We start from the raw sequence: 25,783 nt of genomic DNA on the forward strand, positions 1-25,783 counted from the left end.
AGTGGCAGGGGACTCCTGCCCACCCCAAGCTGCACAGAGCGCAGGAAGCCAAGAGAAGCGTGGTGCAAGTATTTATTTGTTGCTGATCTTCAGCACTAGTTTACAAGGCCATGGCAAATTAAAAAAAAAAAAAAAAAAAAAGAGGTTAGAATAAAAAATCCTGCCCCCCCCGCCCCACTCCTGTGAGGCCTCTGCACTCAACCACCCACATACAAAATCATCTACAAGGAGAAAACTATACAGTGTGGACTATTTACACCTCTGATAAATAGACTAATACTGATCCAGGCGCCTCCAGACCGTGTGTGGGGATGGGGGCAGGACAAGACACAGGCGATTGTGAGGCAGAGAGAGCTGGGGGTCACAGCCCCCACCCAGCCAGATCCCCACCAGCAGCCATCCCGAGGGCAGGCTCCAGCTCTGGGCATGTCCCACCATGGCACCACACCACCCTGGCACAAGGGCCATGACACAGGGATGTGCTGGGGCAATGGCACCCAGTGCTGCCACATCCAAACCACAGCTCCCATGGCTGGGTGAGGGCACATCTCTGCCCTGTGTGGCACCACTGCTCATCACGAGTCCCTGCCCTTCATCCCTCCTGTCTGTGGGCACCATTCCAGGGCAGGGGGTGGCTGGGAAGGTCCAAGGCAGCAGCGTGGGGACGCCAGGACAGACCCAGGCCCGCTACAACGAGGGCCAGGAGCTGTATCTCTGCAGGGGCCCCCTGGGGCTGACACCCTGCACCCCAGCACCTGTGACACCCCAAAACCACCACAGCTGCTCCCCCTCCTGACAGAACACCCCAGGAGTGTCTGGACACAGGAGCCGGGGGGACCCAGAGCCACGTGGCTGCAGGATTCCTGGGGGTCAGAGGCAGAGAGGGTGCCCGTGGTGCTGAGGCCAGGGCTCCCAGGGGTGCACAGGGGTGCTCTGTCCAGCTTGAGCCCGTGAAGACGCTGTCCAGCGATGAGGCAGTGATGTGGGGCCAGAGTCACTGAGATGCCCCTTCCCTCCCCCCACAGTAAAGAAATGGCTAAGCTGAAGCTGGGCCCTGGGCCTCGAGGGCCAGCCTGCAGCGTGGCCCCTGCCCCACATGCCCCCGTGACAGGGGAACACTCGGGCTGCTACAGGGCCTCGCAGGGCCAGTCTGGCTGCTAGTGCCTCTTGGTGGAGGAGACCTTCTTCTTCCTGGCAGCCAGCATCTCGTAGAAGGGGTCCCGGCTGATGGCTGCCCTGGCAGGGGAACAAGGGCTGGGTCAGGCCAGACTGCTGCAGAGATGGGTGTGACCTGCCTGGCCTGGCCTTGGGCAGGTCCCCTCATAAACCTGGGGAAGTTTTGTTCCCCTATCCTTGCAGGATGCCCTGGGAAGCACTGTCCCCTCTGAGGACAGCAGGCAGGTCCCTGCCGTGGCCCTGCCCAGCACCGTGCCCCACGTGCTCCTCTCCTCCAAGCACTCACTTGATGCACTTGATCCACTCCTCCTTCTCTTCGGGCGTGGGGGCAGAGATGCGATACACGGTGTGGTTCCCCTCCACCACACGCCCGTCTGCCTCTGTCTTGCAGGCCTTGATCACCTGGTCCTTGTTGTCAGGGATGTAGAGCTCAAAGCAGTTCTGGGAGGGAGAGACCGCTCAGAGGCAGCCCCCACTGCCAAAGGGGAGCCCAGACTGGGAGGGAAAAGCAGAGCCACACACCCCTGGCACAGCCCCCCCAGCATGGCAGAGAGGGACAGACACACTGTGATTGTCACCCCCTGGCCCTGCACGTGCCCCTGTGGTGCCCAGCCCCAGGTCTGCACCCAGCAGCTCTGATGGTGAAGGCAGTGACTGCTCTGGGGCCCCCTGCCTCTCCTGGGGACGTATCCCAGGGTGCTGCAACACCTCCCAGCCTTTCCTGCCCAAGCCGAAGCTGCCCCCAAACCCCAGAGGACATTGCCACAGCACTCACGGGCTTCTTTGAGTCCTCCACCTCACGGATGCTCAGGTTCTCCAGGGGGATGATGCCACGGGGCTCCTTATCCTGGTGTGGCCAAGCAGAGGTTTAGCTGAGGGGTGGACGCCCCCAGCCCAGCCCACCCTGCACGGAGCCCACTCACCGTTGTGTACTCGAAGTAGTAAAGGCAGTTGTCAGTCAGGATGAACCAGCGGCGCTTCCACGTCTTCACCCTGCCTCCTGGGAGCAGAGAGGGCAGTCGGGCACAGCCCTGCGGGCACACGGGGGCTCCAGCAGCACGGGGCCCGGGCGCACACACAGAGCCAAGCAGAGCAGCAGGCAGCGCACCCCGCCCCAGCCAGAGCAGGAAGCACACGGATGAGGATGGAGGCGAGGGCGGGACTGCCGGGCTGGGAGCGCTGACTGCTCCCACCCCAACACAGACCGAGCACAGCCAGAGGGAACTGCGGCCAGCAGCTCCCGGGGAGGACACAGGGACTGACCATGGTCCCGTTCGTCCTGAGCCCCGGCCCGTCCTGCACCCAAGGCCGTGGCCGAGCTCCCCAGCTGCCAGCACAGCACAAGCTGGTCCCTGGGCACAGGCCCTGCTCCCCCCCCGGCCCAGCTCCCCTCCACCACAGCCATTGCAGCAGTGCTGAATGCAGGATGCAGGATGAGCACCCACCCTTGCAGGCTGGATCTGGCACGGACACGAGGAGCCACAGTGCACACTGGGGATCCTGCTCACCTCCTTCCCCCGCCAGGAAGGGCCTGTGGCCCCTGCTCCCCTGTGCCAGCTGGCAGCCCACCCCTGTCCCTGCCCCAGAGCAGTTCTGAGGGCCAGCACCAATGCTCCCAGTGCAGGCACTGGAGCAGTGCTGGTGCCTCATGGAGACTGCTGTGAGCCCTTAGCACAGCACAGGGCACCACACAGACCGATCCTTCCTGCTCCCATCCAGCTCCAGCCACTTGGCACACCCTAACCACCCGTGCACAGGCTGGGGCCCCTCCTGAGGAGGCCCCAGACCTGTCCCCATCCCTTGTGTCACCGGAGGCAAAGACCCATCGGCCAGGCTGAGCTGTCTGCAGACATGGGGTGCACAGCTGGGCGGGTGCCAAGGTGCCACCGTGGCCCTGTCCTCCCCCAGGGTGGCAGAGGAGGCCGCAGGCCTTGGGGAACATATGGCACTGGCAGGGCCAGCACCCCACGGCCCTGCCTGGAGGTGGAGAGGGGCTGTCCTGCAGCAGGCGAGGTCCCCGGGCATGTGGGGTTAGCAGCAACAGCAGCAGCAATGAGACTCATCACCAGCAATTAAAAACGCAAAGGAAACGAAGCCCCAGCAGTGTGAGCAGAGCAGGGAAGAGGGGTACGTACCTCCTGGAGTTGGGGGCAAGGAAAGGAAGAGCCAAAATCATGGAAACATATAAATGAGGGAGAAAAGAAAATTAAAAAAAAAAAAAAGGAAAAAAAATAAAAAGAGGAACCCCAAAGCCCCCCCTTGCCCTGCGGGTCAGTGGGGCCGGGCTGCAGCAGGGAAGCTGTGAGGGGTCGGGCCAGCGGCGGGCCGTGGGGGCTTCACTGCCCTGGCTCACTGTGGCTCTGTGGGATGGGGCTGCTGGGGACAGGGCTGGCTCCCTCCACCCCGTGGCTGACTGGCAGGGTCCTTCCCTGCCCCTCAAGACAGCTGGGGTCCCTTGCTGCCTCTCCACCACCCCACTGGTGGTGCCAACCTGAACCTGGGGGCACAGGGCCCTGCCAATCCGGGACAGGAGAGCCTGGGTTGTCCCTCCTGTGCCCCCCACCCCAGGGCAGGGAGCAGGCAGCTCCCGCTCTCCCCTCCCAAGGGTTTGGCCACGTATCAGGAGTTCTGACGCCAGCCAGAACCCTGGGGAAATGCTCACCAGACCCCGAATCTGCCAAAACCCCATTCCCCCTCGCTACACCCGGGCAGAGGGTTCCCAGAGGTGCCAAGAAGAGAAGCCACAGGAGCCAGGGCGCGGAGGCTCCGGCTGCGGAGCCGGGCGGTGCAGCAGGGATGCCATGCATGCTGCCTGCATGTGGAGCCGGGATGCAGAGGTGGTAATGCCGTGGGAGGGTGAGGCAGGGCTTGTCTGTGGTATGGAGGGGGACGCACGCAGCCTGGGGCAGCTCCCGGGGCCTGCTCCGACACATCCTGCTGGGACTCGGTCACCTCAAGGGCCTCGAGGTTTCTGTGCTCTGACACCAGACCCTGGTACCAGCTCTGCACCCAAGGGCTTGCCCAACCTAGAGGCAGAATCCCCCAGGACACCCACCCAGCCACTCTTCAGGGCCTCATCAGCTCTCAGTCTGCTCCTGCTGCCCAGCCAAGGGAAGATGCAGGGCTGGATGTACAGATGCCTTCCCATGAAGGCTGTGCCTGTCTCTGCAGCCTCCTCGTGCTCTGAAGAGCCAGGCCAGCAGGAGCACTGTGGGAAGCCCACAGGCATTGCACCCTGCCCTCCCTTGCTGCTGGCACTCACCGAGCTTCAGCAGCCAGCCCTCGCGGTCGGGGTTGAAGAAGGTGTGGGTGAGGTCATTGCCGTCATCCTCAGGGATTTTGAAGGGCTCATTCTTGATGCTCTCATACAGATTCTGGTACAATGACATGGAATCAGCCCTGCTTTGCCCTGGAGCCCGTGGTGGGCCCTGCTCTGGGCCAGCTTTGCAGCCTGGCCCTGGCCCTTACCTGGAGCAGCTCCTCAGGCAGGTCCCCCCCGTCATTGATGCCGCGGTTCATGGCGATGAATCGCTCTGCCGTGGGCTTGTCCTTCACGTTGGGATTGTGCAGGCTCGTGTTCAGCATGATGATGGCAAAGGACAGCACGTAGCAGGTGTCTGAAGGGGCAGAGGGGAAAGTCAGCTGCAGGGCAGGGTGCCAGGGAGACCGTGTGGGGCAGGAGCTCACCTGTGGACTGGAAGACGCCAGGGTTGCACTGGCAGTAGCGCTGAGCAAAGGCCTCCATCATCCGGTCAATCTTCTGTGCCTCCCCTGGCAGCCTGAAGCTCCACAGGAACTGCCTGTGGAGAGCAAATCGTGCTGCTCATCTGGGGGCTCCAGGTCCCCAGCACCCCCAAAGGGCCACGCTCAGCTCCCAGCCCCTCACTCACCGCAGGGCCTGCACAAGGTTGAGGTCGGTGAATTCATGCAGCTCCACAAAGGCATGCAGGATTTGGATGTTGAACTCATCCCTGTGGGAACAAAGCCAGAGCACGAGGGATGCATGATCAGCAATCCTGTGACTGCTGAGTGGCTCCACTGCCCCTGCCCTTCTCCAGACTCTACTCACCCATGGGGGAAAGCTGCAGCTACCCCCTGCTTGATCTGTGGTCTGGTCTGCACAAATCAGCCACGTGCAAGTGCTAGCCATGAACTGAATACCCCCAGCAACCCAGGTACCCCCAGTCAGCTGCCCTGTGAGCTCAGAGCTGCACTGTCCCATCTCCCAGGTGGCAGGAGCCCAGAACACCCCAGGAAAGCTGAGCCCAGTGCACCTCTCGCCCAGGTAGTCGCCGATGGCCGTCTTGTTGAGGCCCTCTCCCTTGTACAGGAACTGAGCGATGTCCTCGCACGTGTTCTTCAGCAGGTCGTTCTCGATCAGGAACTGGATGCCCTGCAGAGGTAAAAGAGAGATGTTTGGGGATCTGTGGCTGCCCCTGCCAGCCTGCCCCCTGCCCCCAGCCCCCGTCCTGGCTGCTGGCTCTGCCCCAGCCCCAGGAACCTGGACTGGGGGGTGGTAGAGCCATGCACACCCCCAGAGGCAGGTAACCAGCCCTGCTCCCCATCCCACAGTACCTTCTTCGGATCCATGTTGAACTTCTTCCTGCCCATGGCCACCTGCTTGCTCCTCTGCGTGTTTTTCCTGCAAGGCATGAAGCAGCTCTGAGCACCTGGCAGGGCCCCACTGCCTCTGTCCAGCCCCTGGGGCAGTGCACTGTGGGGAGGGTCAGCCTGGACCGAGGGCACCCAGGCCCTCATGTTGGACCCAGCAGGGCAAAGCCAACACACTGCTCCGTGTGTGCCCCACGCCGTGGGGCTGCTCTTGGCTGCCAGGCTCTGGAACAGAGCAGAGCTGCTGCACCACGTCCTTGGGGTCACCCTGAGCAGAGGGGGTGCAGGCACAGCACCTGCCAGGGCACCCAGACACCGGCAGGCTTGGGCAGGCTGGCTGTGGCTCTGGGCAGAGCAGTGGGGCAGGCAGAGGGGGAGAGTCTTCATGCCCCAGCAGGGACTTGGGAATGATGCTGGGAGTCGGCTCCCACCAGCTGCTGGGACCCCCCTAATCCTGGCTGGCACTGACTGCACCAGCTCAGAATAACAAAGCCCGCCAGTGGCTGTGGCCAGACAGAGGGGCTGGGGCTTGGAAAAACAGAGCTGGGAGCAGCAGATCAGTCTGGGATCCCACTCCCAGGAGCTCAGAGCGCCTGCTCACACCTGCACTCGTGGGCCAGGGCTCAGCTGCCCTCGGCTCCTGCACAGCGCAGGGTCTCTGGGGCGCTGGGCACTCACTTCTCCTCCATGGAGCCGAGGTTCTCGATCTCATTTGTCACTTCTGCTATCTCATCCTTCAGGCGCTGTGGGGAGAGGGGGCACTGAGACAAGGAGGTGCCTCTCCCACAAACCCTCCAGCCCCGTTCTCTCAAGAGGCCCCACAGCCCCTCCTTCCCTCCCTCCCTTCTTCCCCCCCAGGCGCTGCCCAGGGGCTGAAACAGCTCCGAGGGCACTGACAGTGGCATTGGCTGCCCCCCGCTGCTAATCCTTGCAGCTCTGCCACGCTCCCAGCATGCAGGAAGGAAGAGATTCAGAGGTTAACAGAATTACCCTTAATCCCTTCAGATCATGCCCAGCATATGGCAGTAATTAGCCTCTGCTGCCTTAATCAGGGACACGACTGACAGTGTCCCAGATGAGCCACGACCTCATAGGCACTTGCCAGGGCAGTGGCCTGGCCCAGAGACATGGTCCCTGCCCGTGCCAGGCAGGGGCTGGCACATACTGGCACAACTGCACAGCCTGGAGCTCTGCAGGGTACAGGAAAAGGCATGGCTGCTTTGGCAGGGCAGGGACAGCTGGCTGTCACCTGGGATCACATCCCAGCTCGGACCCTGTCCCTGTCCCCAGAGCCCCTCGGAGGAAGAGCTGTGGGGAAGCAGTGTGAGGGATCCTGGATGGGGCTCCAGGAACTCTGCCAGTGACACAAGCAGGAACACTGTGTCCTGCCACCCAGCCTGCTGTCCGTGGGACAGGGGGATTTGTGTGGGGCCCTTGGCATCGCACCTGTATGTCAGCCAGCAGCTCCTGCTTCCGGCGGCGGATGTTCTCCAGCTCCTGGCACTCCTCTGGGGTCAGGTCACTGGGCACTGGGCAGAGACACCAACAGGTCAGCATATGTGGTCCTGGCAATCAGTCTGCCAGGCTCCTGGCACCACCTCTGCTCCCAGGCAGCAGCTGTGAGCCCGGCTGGAGGCAGGATGTGGAGGTGCTGGGCAGCAGGAAGAGCTGGGCTGGCGAGCAGCGTCCCCAGCCCCACACTGAGGCCAAATGGCACCAACGGCATGAAAGGAATTTGAGGGCCAGGGCATCTACTCCTTCAGACTGTGGCAGCTGCAGAGTGAGAACCAACACGGTTCCCTGGATCACCTCCAGCACTGCTTCTGCCAGCCCTGGCCCTGCTGCCCCCACCAAGTCCCATTGCACTCTGCTCTACCCCAACCAGGCTGGTGTGGGAGCTCATTCCACTCCCCATGGCTGGGCAGCTCTGCTGTGCCCTGCAGCAGAGGCTCCACACAGACCTGCAGCCCTGCAGGTTGTTCTGCCACACCAGGTCAGCTCCAAACAGCTCCTGGCCACTCCTGCAGCTCCCTCTATGGATTCATCATTCTGGGGGAGAGCTTGGAGCTGGTGCACCCTCCAGACAGACCTCGCCTGCACACCATGACACCTACACCTTCCTGTCACCCTGGGGAGCCAGACACCCCCTGTCCAACACCATCTCTGAGGCTCAAACCCAGGGCAACCACATGGTCCTCTCGCTCCAGAAGCATTCCTAGTGCTCCTTGGCACATGACCTCCTTGCTTCACGGTGACAAGGTATCCCATTGCTGTTCCCTGCAGTCCCCAAGGTCACCCGCTCCTTCAAGAGTGCTCTCAGCCCTCTTACTATACCCACATCTCCCACCTCTGCCAGCGGGTTCTGTGCGTTACACCAAGGTCACTTGCAAGGACACAAAACACCATGCCTCCAGAGCACTGTCCCCAGGGGAGGTGGCAGCAGGATCTGCCAGCTCAGCTCTTGTGTCACCCCCACCTCCCGCCCTGGGGTGCTGGGAACAGGGCTGTCACCACCCTCCCCTGCCCCAAGCATGACCCCCAGACCCGCTGAGGGTGTGCCACCATGCACACAGCCACCACTGCCACCAGCCCAGACTCACCAGAGTGTCCCCAGCACAGTCCCTGCCCCACAGCAGGACCAGCACTGTCCTCAGCCGTGCATCCACGCTGCCTTAGTGGGAGCTCCTGGGTGACAGCGACCCTGCACCCCGAATCTCTGAGCTCAGCACTTCCCCAGCTCTGCTCTGGGCTCTCAGGAGCTTCCTCCTTCGCAACCCCTTGTTGCCAAAGCTGAGGCGCCTCGGCTTGCGACACTGTCCCTCAGACACAACGCCAACACTTCCCAATACTTTCAGTCTCCCGTGTCAGGAAGCCTGAGCCAGACAAGTCGACTCGTGGCACCAGGTTAGAAGTTACTTACAGTACCAGAGCTGTGCCGATGCATCCCAGCACCTTCCGCGTGCCCCAGTGCCGTTCCCACCGGCACCAGCCCGCACTGCCAGCCCCCAGGGCGCCCAGCAAGCCCAGGCTCGCAGCGAGAGAGATGAGCTGTGTCACACCCGCTCATCAGACATAGAAACTGGGCTGCTTCATGTGCCACAGGACCCTCCTGCCCAGCTGCAGGACCCTCTTGTCCAGCTGCCAGACCCCCCGGCCTGGCCGCAGGGAAAGCCAGACTCATGCCAGGGCTGGAGATGGCCTCAGGCAAGCCCTCAGCTCTGCCTGTTCCTGCCCACCTGGGAGAGGACATGGGTGCCAGCCGGGGTCCCGGTGGTGCAGGAGGAGACGCTGCAGGGCAGCAGAGACGGCAGGGCTGCTCCTGAGCCCCGCAAGGTCCCTCCCCGGCAGAGGCTGAGCACTCGTGACAAGCAGCCCAGCCATGTCAGCAGCAGCCAGAGGAAGAGAAACCCCAGACGCAGGAGCTTTTCTGGGGAAGGAAGGCGGCATTAACCCTTCCCTGGCTCTGCACAGCAACTGCCCTGGAGAGCCCCGGTGAGCCTGGCCAGAGGCAGAGCAATGCTGGGGGACGGGAGGCCGGAACAGAAACTTCCCCTGGCTCCAGCCTGGCACACAAGAGGGGCCCAAGCACGGTTCGCCATGGTCAGGCCTCCCCAGCAGCACAGCGAGCCGGGGGTTCCCACAGCAGGATTTATCCTTCTGTCTCGGGGCTCACCGGCACCCCAGAGCAGCAGTGCCAGTACATGGGCCCCCTCCGCACTCGCCCAAAGCAAAGCCCCGCGGCACAGGGCCCTGCTCGCCTCCTCGCCCGCTGTCCTGGAGCGGCCCCCAGCAGGACGGACACGGAGCCACCGGCCACCCTCAGCGGCCACCCTCAGCAGCCACCCTCACCCGGCTCACCGTGTCCCTCTGCCCGGAGCACCATGGTGCCAGGCCCCGTCCCGGCCCCGCAGGCCGTGCCCGAGCTGCCGGGGCCCAGCAGAGGCGCGGCCGTGCCGGGTGCGGCACCTGCAGCCCCGGTGCTTCCGCCGTGACTCAGGGCCCCTGTGCCAATGAGCTCCGGGGCCTGCCGGGCGTCATCCCGGCCTCGCCAGGAGCCGCCACCAGCAACACCCAGTTCCTGCCGCCATGAGCCGCCAGCACCTTAACTCCTGTGCTCCCGGCTGGCTGGGAACGGGGCACCGGCCCTGCTCCCGCTCCTCGGCTCGGGGCCGGTGGATGCGATGTGCTGGGGTCCCAGCCAGGCCGGCCCCGGACTAGCCCAGCCCTTCCTTCCTCGGGGCCTGCCAGGACTCTGGGCCCGGCACATCTCGAGCTCAGTGCGCACCGCTGGGGTCCCCTCCCTTCCCCTGCACCAGCAGATCCCCTCCCAGCCCCGCAGTTGCCCCATCTCTGCCAGACCCCTCCATGGCAGGTCCAGGCCCTGTGCTGGCCCTGGGGACCACCAGTGCCTGCTCCCCGCTGCAGGCTCCATGGCATCTCCCACAGAACTGGAATCAGGAGAAGGACCAGGAGCCACACCAGTCCCCACGGGATGCTGTTCCCCACGGTCCTGCCCCCTTGCTATGGGGTGTCTGTAGGGATGCCCCTGCTCTGTGTGATGAGTCCGGGCGCAGCGGGGCCGTGCCTGCAGTGGGAGCAACCCCAGCACGTCCCTCTCCTTGTCAGTCGCCCGGAGAGGCTGTACCAGCTTCGGCTGCCTTGACTCAGCTAAATCCTGCCCAGCAGCATGAGATAGAGACACAGCACCCAGAATGCCAGCTCTGGAGTAAGGGGAGGGTGGGCTTCAATAGCCTCGGGGTGTCCTTCGGCCCCCTGAGCCCTGCTGCCAGCCCACGCTGTACCACACCAGAGGGACAACAGCCCTGGGGTCAGGCAGGCCATGGGGGTGACCCAGGGTCTCTGTGTGCTGCGGGTGCGGCTACACACTGTGCCCTTTGGTGGGGTCCCGTGGGGCCCCCAGAAACATCCTGCCTGTCTCCTCATACCACATCCTGTTTTCACCACGGCTGCGTGCACACCCTGACTTGCGTCAGCCCCATCCTTCCCCACCGGCAGCTGAGGTGCATCAGGAGGAGGGTTTGGGGACAGGCGCTCCTAGGCTGCAGGACCCTCTGCTCAGGACACTCTCCTGCCCATCACCCCACTAACCTCGCTTCCCTGACCCAGAGCCCATCAAGGAACCCTCTCCACAGCCACTACCTCGCTCCTGGTGGCTCAAGGCTCCAACATTCCCATGCACAGACCCCCCCAGCCTCCAGCACGGTTGGGTAAGCACCAGCTCAGCCACGTCTACAGACACTGTGCATGTGCAAGGAATGCAGCCAGGCAGGCCCCTCACCTGCTCCCAGCACTGCTTATGGTGCCAGGCCTTGAGAGGAGCAGAGCCCACTGGTGCTCAGCCACAGGGCTGCCCGAAGAAGTCCTGCAACCCCCCAGTCCCACAGCTGGGCAGGAACCAGCAGACAGCAGCAGGTCACAGCAGTGGCTGACCTTCAGCACATCCACACCGTGGCAGGAGCTGGGCTTTCCCACACAGAATTCCCTTTGGAGAGTGCCACCCTCTCCTCTGTAGACACAGGCACTTGTGATGAGGGCGACTGAGTGCTCACGCATCCTCCAGGGTAGGTATGAGGGGCTGAGGCAGGATATGCCATGGCCAATGGCCATGTCTGTGACCTCCCAGCCACCACCCCTGGCTCCCAAACACCCTTGTCCCAGCATGGCACCAGCTCCAGCGCAGGCCAATGCCAGGCAAGGGGCTCGGTGCTTGCAGAGGCCCGAGCTTGGAAAGGCCAGCAGAGGAAGGAGGAAGAGGAAGGAGATGGCGAGGACACTCTGTCCTGCTTTCAGAGGGAGCCATATGGAGCCAGAGCCATATGGAGCCGGAACCATGGGCATGCCGTGTCTGCTGGGGGATGGGAACCCCGCGGCACGGAGGGGAGGGGGGCACGCAGTGCCTACCTGCCTTGGCAGCCACCGAGGGGCACAGGAATGCCTGGAAACTGGAGGCGCAGAGCTCGCTGACTGTCCCCATGCTGCGGGGGTCCCACGCAGGATGCCACCAGCTCCGGGAGGGCAAGGCAGGGACAGGCAGAGATGAGGCAGGAGCAGGCAGAGGCCAGGTAGGTGTGTGTGGCTGAGCAGTGGCTCCTCAGTACTGGGCAGGTAGCCAGTACCTAGGGCAGCTCCCCGGTATGGTGGGGCAGGGCGCAGGCAGGGCAGCCGGAGCGCTCCCGGCTCTGGCTGGAGCTGGCTCTGGTAGGGGAGCTCCAGCCGCAGGAGCCCACGCGCCAGCCCCAGCCAATCCCCGGCACACCAGCCCGTGCCACCGCCGGAGCCCCAGCGGGCGCCTCAAAGCCACTTAGAGGACGAGGAGTTTGGGAAGTTCCCAGCAGCCCCCCTGGCCAGGCCGCCTGCCCCCCGGCAGCCCCCCTGGCCCCGCGGGGGGCTGGCAGCGGGGTATTTTTAGAGTGGTTTTATCCCTCCGTATTAGAGCATTAAGCATCAGGAGCCGGCGGTCGCATAGCAACGAGCGCCGCATGGAGGAAGGTGCACCCGGAGAAGCGCGGCGGTGCCAGTGTGGGGGTGCCAGCACGGCCCCCACTCGTGGGGCACAGGGCCCGTGTCCCAGCCCTGACCCAGCCTGACAGGCTCAGCCAGCCCTGTGTGCCAGCACGGACACCAAGCCCACTCTGCTGCGGCCCTGCTGTGAGGGGGGCTCCTGCAGCAGGAACTATGGGGTCGTGTCCTGGGATTCCGGGCTGGGGGACAGCTGTGGAGATGGGAAATGCACAACCTTCCCACCCTCCAACCCCACAGGCACTGAGCAAACCCAAACCGGACTGACAGCTCCTTTCCTCAAAGCAGGAGTGATCTTGAGCACAGGGCATGGCCATGAGTAACAAACCCCAGGGCCTGTCAGGGCAGGAGCCGCTCGACAGCTCTGCTCCCCCACCCCTGCATCCACTGGGAACGCTGAGCCAGGAGTAACTCGAGTGGGGCAGGCAGTGAGGAAGGGCATCCTGGCAGGATCAGTCCCTGATCCCAGGAGCAGAGTGGCTGCAGAGAGGAGGAGAGAGGGGAGAAGGGCAGCTGCCAGGGCTGCGAGGGCAGCCAGGCACTCGCTGCTGATGTGACTGACCTTCTGCTTTCAGCAGCACTTCCCCTTTCCCATGGGCCAGAGCAGCGGTTGCCACATCACCAGGAGGCAAAAGGGCAGGCAAAGGGAGCCGGGGGCACAGGGGAGGCTGAGCTGGGCACGTGCCTCCTGCCAGGGCCTGGACTGGCACCTGGAGAAACCCCTGTGTGACACAGGCACGTGGGTCTGTGACTGGCATGAGGCAGGCCCAGGTGGCAAATCCCACACAGAGTGACCTGGATGCCTGCCCCGTTCCTTGCAGCCTGTCCAGGCCAGGTGGGGTGTTCACAAACCATAGCTACAGTCCTGACATGACTGCAAGTGTCACCAGCAGGGCTCATTGTTCTCTGCTCCAAACACCTCAGGAGAGCAACTGGACAACAGCCTCTGCCCCTGGCTCTGCTCTCCAAGCCTGGTGCTACCCTTGCACTCCCTCTCTGCCTTTGATCTGTGAGTCCATCCCCTGAGCTCGGTGCAAAAGTTGCTCCCCAAGCTGGGCCCAGCAACTTGCCCAGGCTGACCTGCACTGTGCAAGGGAAGGGGCTGGGGCCTCAGCAGCAGCTCTCCCAGCAGTGTTCCCTGGTGCCCAGTTCCTGGTCCTCAGGGACATGCCATGGTCCCAGGATGCTTCCCAAACAGCTAAGCCTGTGCCAAAGGGCTGCCAGCACTCACTGGCACAACAGGACATTGCAGGCTGGTGGCGAGGAGGGCAGGGACTACCTGGGTGAGAAGCCCCTCAGCCAGCCTGCTGCAGGGGATCCCCACACCTTGTACATCCGTGCCATCACACACCCATCCTGCCCCAGACAGCAAGGCCTCCCAGGCACAAGCTGCTTTGCTGGAGGCTGCATCAACCCCGCTTAGAGAAATCCCTTAATCCCCAGGCCAGAGTGAGCGGTAATCCCTCGGGTGCAGTGGGATTACAGCACTGCCCAATCCCCCTCTCCCTGGGGCCCAGCTCAGGACACGGTGCCAGGACAGGACTGTGCTCCCCTCATCCTCTCACCGCTGCTGCAGCTCGGCAAGGCAGGAGCAGCCAGGACGGTTCCTCACCAGGACACCTCTTCCCTATGGTCCAGAGGCGTTTGACCCACACCACTGCTCTCGGTCAGTTCGGTCTGGGATGGATTCTCATTGCTGCTCCCACGGGGAGATGCTGGGAAGGGGGTGGGAGTGCAGCCCCCCGCCCCGGCAGGAGCAGGGGGAGCACACATCTGTGCCACCAGCTGCTCACCCCGGGATTTGCTCTCTGCTGAGGCAGACGGCTGGAGAGAGGCCGTGAGCCATGGGGCAGACACTGGCGTCAACACAATCGCACCAGGAAGTCTCCCCGTTGGCTCCCACCACGCTACAGCCTCGGCACAATGTCCTTGGCTAAACCAACTCGGCTGAAGGGCTCCAGGGCAGCTGTGGGTTGTGCTGCCCCCAGCACAGGAGCAGTGGTGGGGCTGGCGGTAGCTGTGCACTCCCTGTATCCCCCACGGCGGGATGACCGGGATGTCTTCCAGGTGATTCCGGGAACACAAGAGAGGCTGCTGGCAGAACCGCTCTCCACAGCGCTCTCCTGCTAATGGGCTGTGTCTGACAACACCCGAGCCAGGCCGCAGCCGCCGGCACCTTCCTTATCTCACACAGCGAAGTCCTCGCAGCCAAGCACAGTCACTTCTGGGGTGGAACAGCAGCTCCTAATCGGCTGCACAGCTGGGCAGGAAACCGGCCCTGAACCAGCACTGCCGGCAGTGGCACTTCGCTGGAACCAGCTGCTCCCTGGCAGAATGGGCACCAGCACGGCTCCAGCACCGGGGCCATGGCCTCAGATCTCACCAGACTCCAAGCTCCTCTCAGCAAAGTCCCTGCTCGAGGCAAAACCACCTGCCGACACACGGGAACCTGCCTGGGAGACACCCGGCACAGGCAAGGTATCCCTGCCCGTTTCTGGTCCTCAGCACCGGGAGAGAACGCTCTGCGGGCACGGAGGGCAGAGAGAAGCGAGAGGAAAATGCACGGGCATGAGAGGGGAGACCTTGCACCCCCTGAGCGAGTCTAGGGCACAGGCCAGGAGCTCCCGGACCGGGGGGCTGTGACACTCAGCAGGCGCCATCGAGGCGGACCCGCGCTGAGCTCTGCGGGGCCGGGGCTCGGCAGTGCCATGGGAGCATGTGAGCGAGGGCGAGCGGCCGGCGGAAGGGGTGCGGGCAGCGGGCCCCGCAGCTCGCCCGGCCCGGAACTCGCCGGCCCCGCCGCTCGCCCGGCCCCCGCGCTGGCGGCGGGCACCAGGTGCCAGTTCCGCCCGGCGCTTCCTCCTCCTCCGCCACCGCCCGCACGATGCCGCCAAGGCCGCGGCCGCTCTGTCACCTGCGGGCACAGGTCCCGCCGCCGCCAGATCCCCGCCCGTCCCAGAGCCACCGCCCCCGGTCCTGCACCTGGGAGCGGCCCGGCCCAAACGCGCCCCGCCCGGAAGAGCCGCCACCGCCCACCGGGGACCACGGACTAGCCCGGCGCCTCGTCCCGGGCCGGGTGGGTGTCCCGGTACCCCAGAGCCCCCCACCCATCCCCGGCCCGCACTGACCACGGCCGCCGCCCTCCTCCTCCTCCATCCCGCCGCCGCCGCCGCTCCGGCCCCGCCCGCGTGACGAGCGCGCCGCGGTGCCACGGCCGGCACCACGTGACCCGCGAAGGGCGGAGCCAAGGGAGCCACGCCCCCTGCGCGCTCCGTCCCGGTGCCCCCCCCCCACCCGCCGGTACCGGTGCCCCCGCTCCCCACCGCTCGCCCCTGGCGATCGCAGCCGATCCCGGCCGGGTGACAAAGACCAGGATTTATTCCATTCCATTCCATCCTTCAATGCCCGTAGCCCTGGCGGCAGCGCTCCGGCCCCGCTGGGAACCCCCCGGTGCCTCCCGCGCCAGCGCGGGGCCAGACCGGCGGGGGCGTGGGGGAGGGCTTCCAGTGCAGCTCCTGCAGGGAAGGGGGTTCATGGATGAGGGAGGGCAGGAAGGTGAGGGTCGGTAACGCCAGGAAGGGGAGGCACAGCAGCACGGAGCAACAGGGATGGGCTTGAGGCACTTGCCAGGAGCCCCCGCAGATGCGGGCTGGGGGAAGGAGGGCAAGAGGCACGGAGACGCTGACCAGGAGCCTGGCCGAGGCAGGCTGGAGGCAAGGCAGAGTGGGCAGGCTCCTCTGCAGCTGGAAAAGCAGCTCCCCGGTGGAAAAGGCACAAGCCCAGGGCTGCAGCTGTGTTCCCTCCCCTCTGAAGCGTGGTCCACCAACAGCTCCCAGGACAGTGCTGCCCTCGGTCCTTGACCTGGGACTGCTCCCTGAGCAGTCGGGGATGCAGATCTCACCCTGTAAGGCAAAGAGCAGTGTCAGCCCCCACCAGGCTGTCACCACCTTTGTCCCACAGGCTCGCTGTGCCTCCTGGCTCACTTACCTGAGAGCCGGTGGCCCAAGCTGGCCATCTTGGCAGGATGTGACATCAACCAGAAGTTGCGCTTGTTCTGCAACTTCTGGAACGGATTGGAGTCTCTCCTCCGCTCCTGCTTCATCTTCCTCATTTTCTTTACCTGTGCAGAGGTAGGAGAGCACTCAGGTCTGAGTGCAGAGGCCCCAGCCTCGTCCCACCTGCCCCAGCCCAGCACGCACCTTTCCTTTGTCAAACTCCTGGTCCCACTCATCAATGACGGTCTTGCTTTGGGCCAGTGCTGTGTCTCGAATGGCATCCTGGCTCACGGCCGAAATCTCACCTTGCCAGGTCAGGACTGCAGAGCAGTTAAATCAGCAGAAGGACCCAAGGCTGGAGCCCCTTGCTCCAGCTCCCCACCCTGTGCAAACCCCATCAGTCCCGTGCCCGTGCCCACCTGCCTGGTTCCAAGAGCACCCCGTGCCTGCACTGGGGTGGGGGGAGCTCAGGCCCTGGCAGAGCTGGGGGGCTCTGTCCCCATCCAGGGCTTAGGGCAGGGGGGCTGCATGGCTGTTTGCCCACCCAGGTGAGCCAGGATTACCTTGTTTGCCGTAAGCCCTGTCCAAGGAATTCTGGAGCAGCTTGTCCACCACGCTGGACTCCTGGCCCTCAGGGGCTGTGCCAGCCCAACTGCTGGCCACAGGGCTCAGGGCAGCCACGGAGTGCCTCTGATCCTCAGTCTGGTTGTCACTGGGATGTGCTGCCACTGCAGAAACAGGCAGGGTGAGGAGGAGCCAAGGGGAGTTACCATGTCCCTCCCTCTCCAAAGCAGATCTCATCCCAGGAAACACCATTTGGACAGACAGGTCCTGATTGGTTTGGGCACACGAGTGCCTGTTCTGGGGGTCAATCAAGGGGCCTGTCCCCACTTCCTCCCTCAGGGCACAGTCAAGGGCTCCTGAGCTCTCCCCCAGGAGCAGCAGGCAGGCCTGGGACAGGGCAGGAGAACAGGCACCACCAGGCAGCTGTGGGACCAGCAAGCACTGGGGATGGCACAGCAGTGCTCCAAGGAGGTCTTGGGCACACAAGTTGCTGGCTTGGCCCTGCCAGGCAGCAGACAGGGCACAAGGTCACACCTGGGGTGCTGGTAGTGGTGGCAGGGACAGTGTTGGCAGCCAGGCTTTCCATCCACTTGCGTTTGCGGTGCTTGTGCTCTCCAGCCTCCACGCTCTGATGTGTCTCACAGGGCTCTGCCTCAGTTGTCCCGGAGCTGGGGAAGGCAGCAGGGTCAGCTCACTCCAGCCAGACCAGAGTGGGACAGTCTGAGCTTCCCACAGAGCAGCAGGGGACAGATACCCGCATTGCACTCAGGGACAGGTGAACCCACCCACAGCAGGTGGGTGCTTCAGCTGGATGCATGCTCAGGTTCATCCCACCTGCAGAAAGGTGAGAAGCCCCCAGCACAGCCCAGGGAGCCTGACCCCAGGCTCTCACATGCCCCTCGTCCCTCACCTGTCTGAAGACAGCATCCCAGAGCTGCACTCTTCTGTCTTCTTCAAAGGCCTGTCTTTACTCCTATTCTTTTTTTTCTTCTTCTTCCTCTTGAGAAGGAAAGTTGGCTCCATGGCCAGGTCAATACTGGGCTCTGGCACATGTTGCTTGGGCCCACTCTTCATGTCCTGACAGACTGGACCATGGCTGGGACCCTTGTCTGCCACCTCCTTCCCCATGACAGACATGATGTCCCCTGGAGAGACAATTTTCTTCTTGGGGGGCCTGGAGTCTTTATCAATGAAGTCCTTCCGAGAGCCAACGTCCTCCTTCTTGGGGGACCTGGAGTCTTTGTCCTTGAAGCCCTCTGGAGAAACAATTCTCTCCTTCTTGGGAGGACTGGAGACTTCATCCACGTCCTTCACAGCCACAGCACAAGGGCTCCTGTCCGTGCTACGATGCTTCCTCTTCCGACGCTTCTTTCTGCAGGAACGCTCTGGTTCCAGCTGGCCAGATCCCGTGTTCCTGCTGCCACAAAGAAGGTGGTGTGAGCTGTGGGCAGAGGAACCTCCCCAAAACCTCCCAAACCTCCCCAACAGGGAGGCTGGGAGCTGAGCAGGCAAGTTGAGCATGAAGTTGAAGGCAGACTTTCCAGGGCTGGGAAGTTCAAGAGCAGATGAAGACAGGCTGAAGAACAGGAAGAGAGGCTGATCCCAAAGCTTGGAAACCTCTCTCTTCCTCCCCTGAGGTGCAGAAGCACAACACCCAACTGCTGCCATCTTGTCCACAAAACTGCAATCAGATGCTGCTCTGCAAGCACTCACAGGTCCCACAGCAGACCAGGAAAGAGTGGGTGCTGCTGCTGAAGGCTACAAGGGAGACCCAGAGCAAGATCCAGACCAGGCTGGTGCCTCCTGATCCCATGGGACATTAGTACGGGGTCAGGGCCTGCAAAACTCCCTCCCACTCTGTGCTGAAGTCAGCTCTTCTCAGATCTGGAGCAAGCCCTGCCAGCCCTAGAGAACAGAAAAGCTGGCTGCAAGGCCACACAGATACCCCGTGGAGGACCCAAGGCTGTCACTGGCTTTTCTGCCATGTGGGAGCAATAGCACTGCTTACCTGGACTTGTCCAGAGGTCCAGGAGTGGAGTCAGGATGGGTGGTGGCTGAGGGCTGGGACTGTGCTTGGTGGTCATTCATGCTCACCTTCTGAGAGGGTTTGCCCTGCAGTTATTGACATAAATAAACACGTGTGGTCTAACGCTGAGGTTTCCATGAGCCAAGAGAAAAAGGGGAGCCCAGAAAAAGGGGAGGAGAAGAGACACAGGAAGGGACAGGAAAGTGGGGAGTGGAAGAATCAGAAGTGTATTCAGTTAGAAGAACAAAGGAAAAAAGAAAATAAAGACAGTTAAAGACCTGGAACCCCAGTGCACCCTCCTGAGCCCACTCACTGCCTGCGGAGGGGGCACCCCCACACCCTCCTGCTGTGCCATCACCCCCTACCACCGCCATAGGGGACAGGCAACCCCCAGAAGGTGCCAAGGCCCCTCCACTAAAGGGACTGGTGCAGTCACCCCTCTGTCCAGCAAGGGGGCAGGAGCCATCCCCTGTATCACTCAGGGATGTGGACAACGGCAGGGCTGGTCCCACACCCCACCCGGAGAGGAGAGCAGCCACCACAGCCCTGGGTTAGGAGCTGGGGATCTCTCCCCACCCACCCACGGCCAGCAGGTGCCTGGCAGTAGCCCTACACAACCTGTTCAGAAGGCACAAGATGTCACCTGGAGTCTCTGGAAGCTCAGACTCACCTTTCTGGCTGAGAGCACTGGTTTCTTAGCCAGCAGTGGAGTTGTGGTGCTGCCCCAGTCCAGCGTGGCACTGCCCAGCAGGGAGGGTTTTACCGTGGCTGTCCCGGAGCTTTTGGGGGCAGTCAGGTCAGAGTCTTTAGGGACAGCTGGCTTGGTGCCAAGGCCAGTGGGCAGGTGGGTGCCAGAGTCCTTTCCCTGAGAGGTGCAGAAGCTGCTGGAATTGCTCCTGGCCTTGTGGGTCTCGTTGGGCAGCTGCCCTACTGTGCTGCCCTGGGAATCCTTCTGCAGGATCCTGGCCATCGCCCCACTGGGCTCCTGACTGCACTTCAGCAGCTTGGATGAGGTAGGTGGCTTCTCACTGGCTGAGCCCTGTGGGGGCAGCCCTGCTTTGGCCCCACTCATGGTGCTGGTGGCATGGAAGCCTGCTCTGGGCATGCCAGGTGTCTGTGGCTTCTTGGGCCTCTGGACTGTGTCACAGCCCAGTGGGGTGGCTTTGTGGGGCAGTTTGGATGATGGCGTCTGAGAGGGCAGCTTTGACAGAGCAATTCCGTTTGTCAGCTTTGATCCTATCCCAGGAAAGCTGCGGGCGACAGGCACTCCAACATCACCTGGGCCTGGCAGCCCCTTCCCCAGCAGCTTGTCTTGCTTCTAGACAAGGAGAAAGAGAGAAGCTGAGTGACGAGAGTCAAGGGGCCACACAGTGATACTGCCCTCCCCATGTCCAGCCAGGATCCCTGGGCTCAGCAGGATCAGGATCTCTCCTGCACAACACTCCCCACTCATCCACCTCCCAGCACGGTGCAGCCCCCAGTGCCCGAGGAGCAGCAGCTCCTGGGAGCACCAACCCTCAGCACTCACCAGGCCCATCGGTGGCACAGACAGGGCCCCGTTAATCTCAGTTTTCTTCATGAGCTTGGAGTCACTGCCAGTGCAGCTGGGCAGGCTGAGGGCAGCCGTGGCCATGGGCCCTGCTGAGCTCTTCCTGGGGCTGCACAGCCTGGGGAGGCAAAGCACAGCCATGGGAACGTGGGTGAGCAGCAGACACACATGAGGAGGCGACCCAGAGGATCTGAGGAGGTGAGGTGCTACAGCAAACCATGACAAGGGGCTGGACCCCCCCCTGCCAGCCCCACCCTGAGCCAGCACACACACGGCACTGGGGCTGCTTGGCAGGGGTGGGGTCCAGGAGGCGCAGGGTGCCTCTTACCTCAGGTAGAACAGCACATAGGCCTGCTGGTTCAGAACCACCTTGATGTTGCTGGGGCGGACCTCATGGTCATTCATTCGATACCACTGCCCATTGCTGGCCTGTGGAAAGAGAACATGGAACGTTGTCAGGCTGTGTCTGAGGAGAACAGGGTCAGGCCCTGGCCAGGGACCCTCCTGGCCTGCAGAGCAGCAGGAACAGCACCCATCATCAGAGCTGCTCTCTCCAAAACTCACAGATGGCCCAGGGGCAGGCCAGGGAACTCTGTCAGGGCAGACCTTCACGTTTCCTGCAGTGGAGCACAGTCTGTGCCCCATGTCTGTGCTCCACACCACCCACCTTGCTACGCACCCTCTTTTCTGCACCCTAAAGGTGCACGAGCACCTACCAGGCCCCAGCCCAGACAAGGGAGCATCCCAGGCTCACCTTCACATAGCAGAAGTAGTGCCCTGCATTGCAGCTGTATCCAGAGTGCACCAGCACTGCATAGAGTCCATAGGTGATGGGATCGCCCTTGGGCTCAGACATGTAAGGGCGGATGTCCAAGAACTCAGGGTATCCCACGTCCTGTGCAAAGAAAATGTCTCAGGAGCTGGCATGGCTTTCTTGCTAGAGCAAGAGCAGCTCTGCTGTGCTATGAGTCCCATCTCTCAAGGGAGGAGACATGCACTCCCCAGGCAGAGACTGTGGTGAGGAAGATGCCAGGATGAGCCCAACTTCCCCCACTGGGAGGTGGGGAATGGCTGCAGGACTGCACCAGGACCACCTCCAGCCCTGCTCAGCGGGCAGGACCTTGGGCCAGGACACAGCCCTGGCTGTGGATCACTGGACACTCACCTTGGTGATTTTCCTTCCACCTGAAGAGCTACAACTGCCAAAGCGCTTCAGGGAAATCGTGAGAACGTTGGAGGCTCGGTGGATGGTGAAACGTTTGCTGGCTGGAACTTTCTTCCTGCACCTGCCCAGGAAAAGCTCAAGCTATTCCAGCTGTTCCAACATCCAGACAGCTGCCCACCCTGGCCATGCAGCAATGGCAAACCCGGTGGGAAGGGTGCTGCTGACACCAGGCACTGCTCCAGACACCTTCCCATGGCCATGCCTGGTGGCCCAGCTCCTGCTTTGAACACAAGGGAGCTGAGGAACAGCAGCCTTCATCACACGCTTCCATGGCCCTGTACCTCATGGCTTAGCTACAGAAAAGGTACAGAAGCCCTCCCATATTGTGGCAGCCTTCCCCCAGCACCGCATACTCACATGCTACACCTGTAAGCGTTGTCCCCACCCAGCTGCTCTGGCTTCACAAACAGCTCCAGGGCCCGCACGATGTTTGCAGCTCGCTGCAAGGACAGGGTGGAGGTCAGGGCATGGGGGCCTGTCCACACCACAGCCCCACTGCCTGCAGAGGCCCCAGGAAAGAGCACACAGCACTGCTGCAGGCTGCCCCAAAGTCCTGAGCCTGCCCCTGGCACGGGGTGGTGGCTGCTCTGCCCCACAACACTGCCAAGCCTGCACGGAGGAGTCACAGCTCACATTTGGGCAACAGGCACTGCTCTGAGACAGGGAAGGAGGTGCAACAGCAGGGGCTGCCTTCCCTCCTACCAGCACTGTGTCTGCAGGCAAAGGAGCCTCAGAGCAGGAACACCCCCTTCAGGAGCAGAGACCCCCATCCCCAACCCTGCAGCAGTACCTCGACCTCCAGTGTCACATCCAAGTAAGGGTCATAGGTATCCGAGACAGTCTTGCACTCCAAACATTTCACTGCAAAAGGAAGAGCCATGAGCACAGCCTGGCACAGCACCAGCACCTGCCACACCCCAGCACAGCACAGCAAGCTGCAGTGTCCCCCCCCCCCAGTCCAGGTCTGGGCTCTGGGATGCCAGCACCAGGACTGGCAGCCTTGCAGGGAGGAGGGCTGGCAGGTGTTGCCTGCTGGGGACATGGGTCCTTTTGCTGATGGCAGTGAGCTGGGGACCCAAAGTCAATGGGTTTTCCCATTACCACAACAGGGTCATGGCCCACACGTACTACAGGACTGAGTGACTGCAGCTCTGGGTAAGTTAAACATGCTCAGCCATTTTCCCAGAGGGTTTTACTGTTCAAGCCCAGGCTCAGACTGGTGGTACTCACCACGGGACCGCAGGTAACCACCGAAGATCTGGTGAACCAGAGTTGTGGCCTGGGTCTGGCGATCCAACCTACACAGAGACAGCAGCACCAGATCTCACACTGCAACAGCCACCCCTGTGGGACCCCTCAGGACAGCCCCCTCCATGCTCTGGCCAGTGGCTGGGCTGTGGAGCCCCAAGGGCAGAGGGAAGGCACAGCCCCTGCCAGACTGCTCTCTCTGTGTCACAGCTGAGGGGTGACGCCAGGCTCCTCTCAAAGAACCAGAAGCTCCTGGTTGGAGCTCAGGCAGTGCTTACCAGGACAAAGGGCCTGGAGGAAGCTGCCCTCGACAGCCACAGGGCTGGGACTGAGCTAGCAAGTAGGCCTGTGTCCCTCAGCAACTGGGATGCGACCCCAACCTGTAGCAGCCTCAGGATTTGGGGGCAGGACTGCAGCTATGCTGAAGTGGAGGAGTCAGCAGAAGGTGAACAACAGCCCAGAGCCTCCCTGAGAGGCAGAGCTGGACCCCACACCCGAGGCCCCTGGAGTGAGAACCTCCCCACAATAAGGCTGACCTGGGGCACATGTTCACTCCACAGTCCACTCCCGTGAGTGCAGGGGACCAGCAAGGGAACAGCAAAGAGCAGTGACGGGCCCTCAGGCCCCACATACTTGGTGTAGCCATTCAGGCAGGCCTTCTGCATGGCATCGATGGTGTAACGCAGGAACTCGTGTGCGTCCTCCTGCCTGCCGAAGCGCAAGTTATGGGAAATCTCTGCAAGAGAGGGAGCACTTAGCACATGCTGCAACAGATGCCATCCCTCCCTGCCTTCCCTGGGGCAAGGACTCTGGGGTTTGAGTCCCCTCAACCCAAACCAGACATCAGACTCGTGTCACAGAGAAAGCCCCTGGCAGCCCAAGAAGTCTCCAGGCACTCTGAGGCTCCAGGAGTCATCTCAGTGGAGCTTGTTTGCCAAAACATGCCCCAATCCCAACAGCTCTGCTCCCACATTAGTCATGGGGGAGGCAGCCCTCCTTACTCTTGAGGTCTCGGATAATGGAGAGTGGCTTTATTGCATTGCCGCTGTTGGCAAAAGCCTGTATCGTGTGGTTCTGCATCGTGCACATCATGCAGAAGCTTCCGTGGGCACCTGCAGCAGGAGAGACAACATGACGTTGGGGACAAACCCAGGAGAGATGGAGCAGGACAGGGGATCTCTGGTCCAATACAGCTCAGCCACTCTCAGTTTTCCCTGTGAGCTCAGTCCAGGACATGGGGATCATCCTGTGCCATCCCAACCAGCACAGCCCATTACAGCACCAGCCACGGCAGCTCCCCAGGTGAGACTGCATTCACATTGATAGAAAACAGGTCCCAGGTAAGCTCTGGACAAGCCCATGGGGTGGCCTTGAGGGGCAGATCCCACTAGGAGTTCTATGGACGGGGCTGCAAGGCCTGTGTGTTCCCTATGTGACAGCTCAGAGCAGCACCTGCGACATTGCTCTTTTGTGTCCCACAGTCAGGGGCTATTCAGGACCCCCCAAGAAGCCACTGGGCCCATCTTTGTCCTGGCTACTACACTCAGCAGAGACAAAGTCTCACAGAAATAAAGATGCCAAACTTGGGAACATTGCTACAGCCAGGAAAAGCGAGTAGGACCCAGGACCCAGAGACAGCCTCTTCACAGAGAAACAGGCAGAAAGGAGCAGGGCAGGGAAGGTGCATCCTGATCTCTGCACTCCCTCACCAGAGACAGGCACAGAGGTGCGGAACAGCACTGTGAGCAGGACAGGCAGACGCTGCTCCTCCCTCCCAGCCCCTGGACCGGAGGTCCCCACTCACAGGTGCGCCCGTGCTCCCGGGACAGCAGGTAGTTGGTGAGCGGCGGTGTGTAGGTCAGGCACTGCAGCGCCGAGTTTAGGAAGCAGGTGTTCCCCAGGTTACTGAGCCCGGCACCCACACGGTGGACCCGCTCCCACTTCATGGAGAGGCTCTGGGCTGGGAAGAGCACCTTCTGCGGGGCGGGGATGCCGTCACCCGTGGGACCGGGCAGGGCATGGCCGTGTCCTGTGGGGAGCAGAGAGTCAGCGGGGATAGCAGCACGGGGGGGACCCTCCACCCGCTCCACTTACCCGAGGGGTTCTGCGGCCGCTCCGGAAGGCTACCGGTGGTGCCGAGCGGGCGGCGGGGGGCCTCGGCCCCGATGTGCTCGTACTTGCCCCGCAGACGCTGCAGCTGCCCGGCCAGGCCGCGGCGGGCGGGCGCGAACTCGATGCGCTGCAGCAGCACGGAGCGGGCGGCGGCGGCCAGAGGCCGGCCCAGCTCCGCCGCCGCCTCCCGCCGCCCCGGCTCCAGCGCCTCCCGCAGCTTCTCCGCGATCATGGCCGTGGGAGGCCGGCTCGGCGGGCCCGGCGGCCGCGACTGCGGACAGGGAGGAGAGGGGAGGCTGAGCCGGGGGCACCGGCCCGGCACGGCCGCTCCCGCCGCGCTCCGGCTCTCCGAGCAAGCGGCCGCCGCCACGGCGCCCTCAACGGCTCCCTCGGACCCCTCAGCGGGCCCCTCAGTGGCTCCCTTGGCCCTTTCATCGGCTTCCTCGGACCCCTCAGCGGCTCCCTCGGCCCCCGCCGCCACCCGCGGCCCCCCGCCGCCATATGCGGCCCGGCCGGTCCCGGCGCTCCGCTGCCCACGGGCCGCCCCACCGGCAGGGCAAAGGAGCGCGGCGGGACCGGGCCGCAGGTCCCGCTGTCCCCGGGCCCGTCCCGCCCGGTGCCGGCAGCGCTCACCATCCGGGTCCCACCGCACGCACGTGTCGCCACACCGCCACTCGCCCGCCGCCGGCACAAACTCCTTCCGTGCCGGGCCTGAGGGCCGGCCCCGCTCCGCTGGC

The 25,783-nt window shown here is 63.0% G+C and overlaps 2 protein-coding genes across 8 annotated transcripts; both read right to left on the reverse strand.

Annotated features, from left to right (window-relative positions):
* Nucleotides 1-54: 54 nt before the first annotated feature.
* On the reverse strand, nucleotides 55-15,530 carry CYTH1 (cytohesin 1). Of its 5 annotated transcripts, none has more exons than XM_088176713.1 (13): nucleotides 15,456-15,530; nucleotides 7,234-7,316; nucleotides 6,466-6,530; nucleotides 5,752-5,818; nucleotides 5,451-5,569; nucleotides 5,067-5,147; nucleotides 4,864-4,976; nucleotides 4,645-4,793; nucleotides 4,438-4,550; nucleotides 2,100-2,178; nucleotides 1,952-2,023; nucleotides 1,463-1,617; nucleotides 55-1,236 (listed from the first exon to the last, which is right to left on the reverse strand). In XM_088176713.1, exons 1-13 carry the CDS (start codon nucleotides 15,481-15,483, stop codon nucleotides 1,158-1,160), a joined length of 1,203 nt encoding a protein of 400 aa, XP_088032839.1. In that variant the 5' UTR covers nucleotides 15,484-15,530; the 3' UTR covers nucleotides 55-1,157. The 5 variants fall into 5 exon arrangements, with proteins under 5 accessions (XP_088032839.1, XP_088032838.1, XP_088032840.1 ...); XM_088176712.1 differs by lacking the exon at nucleotides 15,456-15,530 and adding an exon at nucleotides 11,710-12,016 and having other exon boundaries at nucleotides 2,100-2,176; nucleotides 4,439-4,550; XM_088176714.1 differs by lacking the exon at nucleotides 15,456-15,530 and adding an exon at nucleotides 9,646-9,685 and having other exon boundaries at nucleotides 2,100-2,176; nucleotides 4,439-4,550.
* A 184-nt stretch (nucleotides 15,531-15,714) lies between these two features.
* On the reverse strand, nucleotides 15,715-25,308 carry USP36 (ubiquitin specific peptidase 36). Of its 3 annotated transcripts, none has more exons than XM_088176417.1 (18): nucleotides 24,739-24,963; nucleotides 23,936-24,046; nucleotides 23,568-23,670; nucleotides 22,917-22,984; nucleotides 22,477-22,547; nucleotides 22,044-22,126; nucleotides 21,627-21,747; nucleotides 21,216-21,356; nucleotides 20,790-20,890; nucleotides 20,441-20,579; nucleotides 19,583-20,230; nucleotides 18,895-18,998; nucleotides 17,797-18,300; nucleotides 17,421-17,554; nucleotides 16,886-17,050; nucleotides 16,527-16,642; nucleotides 16,315-16,447; nucleotides 15,715-16,229 (listed from the first exon to the last, which is right to left on the reverse strand). In XM_088176417.1, exons 1-18 carry the CDS (start codon nucleotides 24,878-24,880, stop codon nucleotides 16,225-16,227), a joined length of 2,889 nt encoding a protein of 962 aa, XP_088032543.1. In that variant the 5' UTR covers nucleotides 24,881-24,963; the 3' UTR covers nucleotides 15,715-16,224. The 3 variants fall into 3 exon arrangements, with proteins under 3 accessions (XP_088032543.1, XP_014742928.2, XP_088032544.1); XM_014887442.2 differs by having other exon boundaries at nucleotides 15,716-16,229; nucleotides 17,797-18,303; XM_088176418.1 differs by lacking the exons at nucleotides 15,715-16,229; nucleotides 16,315-16,447; nucleotides 16,527-16,642; ... (1 more) ...; nucleotides 17,421-17,554; nucleotides 17,797-18,300 and adding exons at nucleotides 18,551-18,791; nucleotides 25,029-25,308.
* Nucleotides 25,309-25,783: the final 475 nt, after the last annotated feature.

The sequence above is a fragment of the Sturnus vulgaris genome, chromosome 20 (assembly GCF_052056855.1).
Source record: "Sturnus vulgaris isolate bStuVul1 chromosome 20, bStuVul1.hap1, whole genome shotgun sequence".
NCBI lineage: Eukaryota > Metazoa > Chordata > Aves > Passeriformes > Sturnidae > Sturnus > Sturnus vulgaris.

Excerpts from the sequence above, each read along its gene's own strand:
- USP36 (XM_014887442.2), bottom strand. The coding sequence starts at position 24,880 with ATGAAGTGGGAGCGGGTCCACCGTGTGGGTGCCGGGCTCAGTAACCTG. Across the intron at positions 20,231-20,440 it reads CTGTGCCACCGATGGGCCTG|AAGCAAGACAAGCTGCTGGG; the intron begins GTGAGTGCTGAG and ends CTCCTTGTCTAG. Across the intron at positions 17,051-17,420 it reads CACCACTACCAGCACCCCAG|TGGCAGCACATCCCAGTGAC; the intron begins GTGTGACCTTGT and ends CTGTTTCTGCAG.
- CYTH1 (XM_088176712.1), bottom strand. The coding sequence starts at position 11,782 with ATGGGGACAGTCAGCGAGCTCTGCGCCTCCAGTTTCCAGGCATTCCTG. Across the intron at positions 2,177-4,438 it reads GGGCTGGCTGCTGAAGCTCG|GAGGCAGGGTGAAGACGTGG; the intron begins GTGAGTGCCAGC and ends CTCTGCTCCCAG. Across the intron at positions 2,024-2,099 it reads ACTACTTCGAGTACACAACG|GATAAGGAGCCCCGTGGCAT; the intron begins GTGAGTGGGCTC and ends TGGCCACACCAG.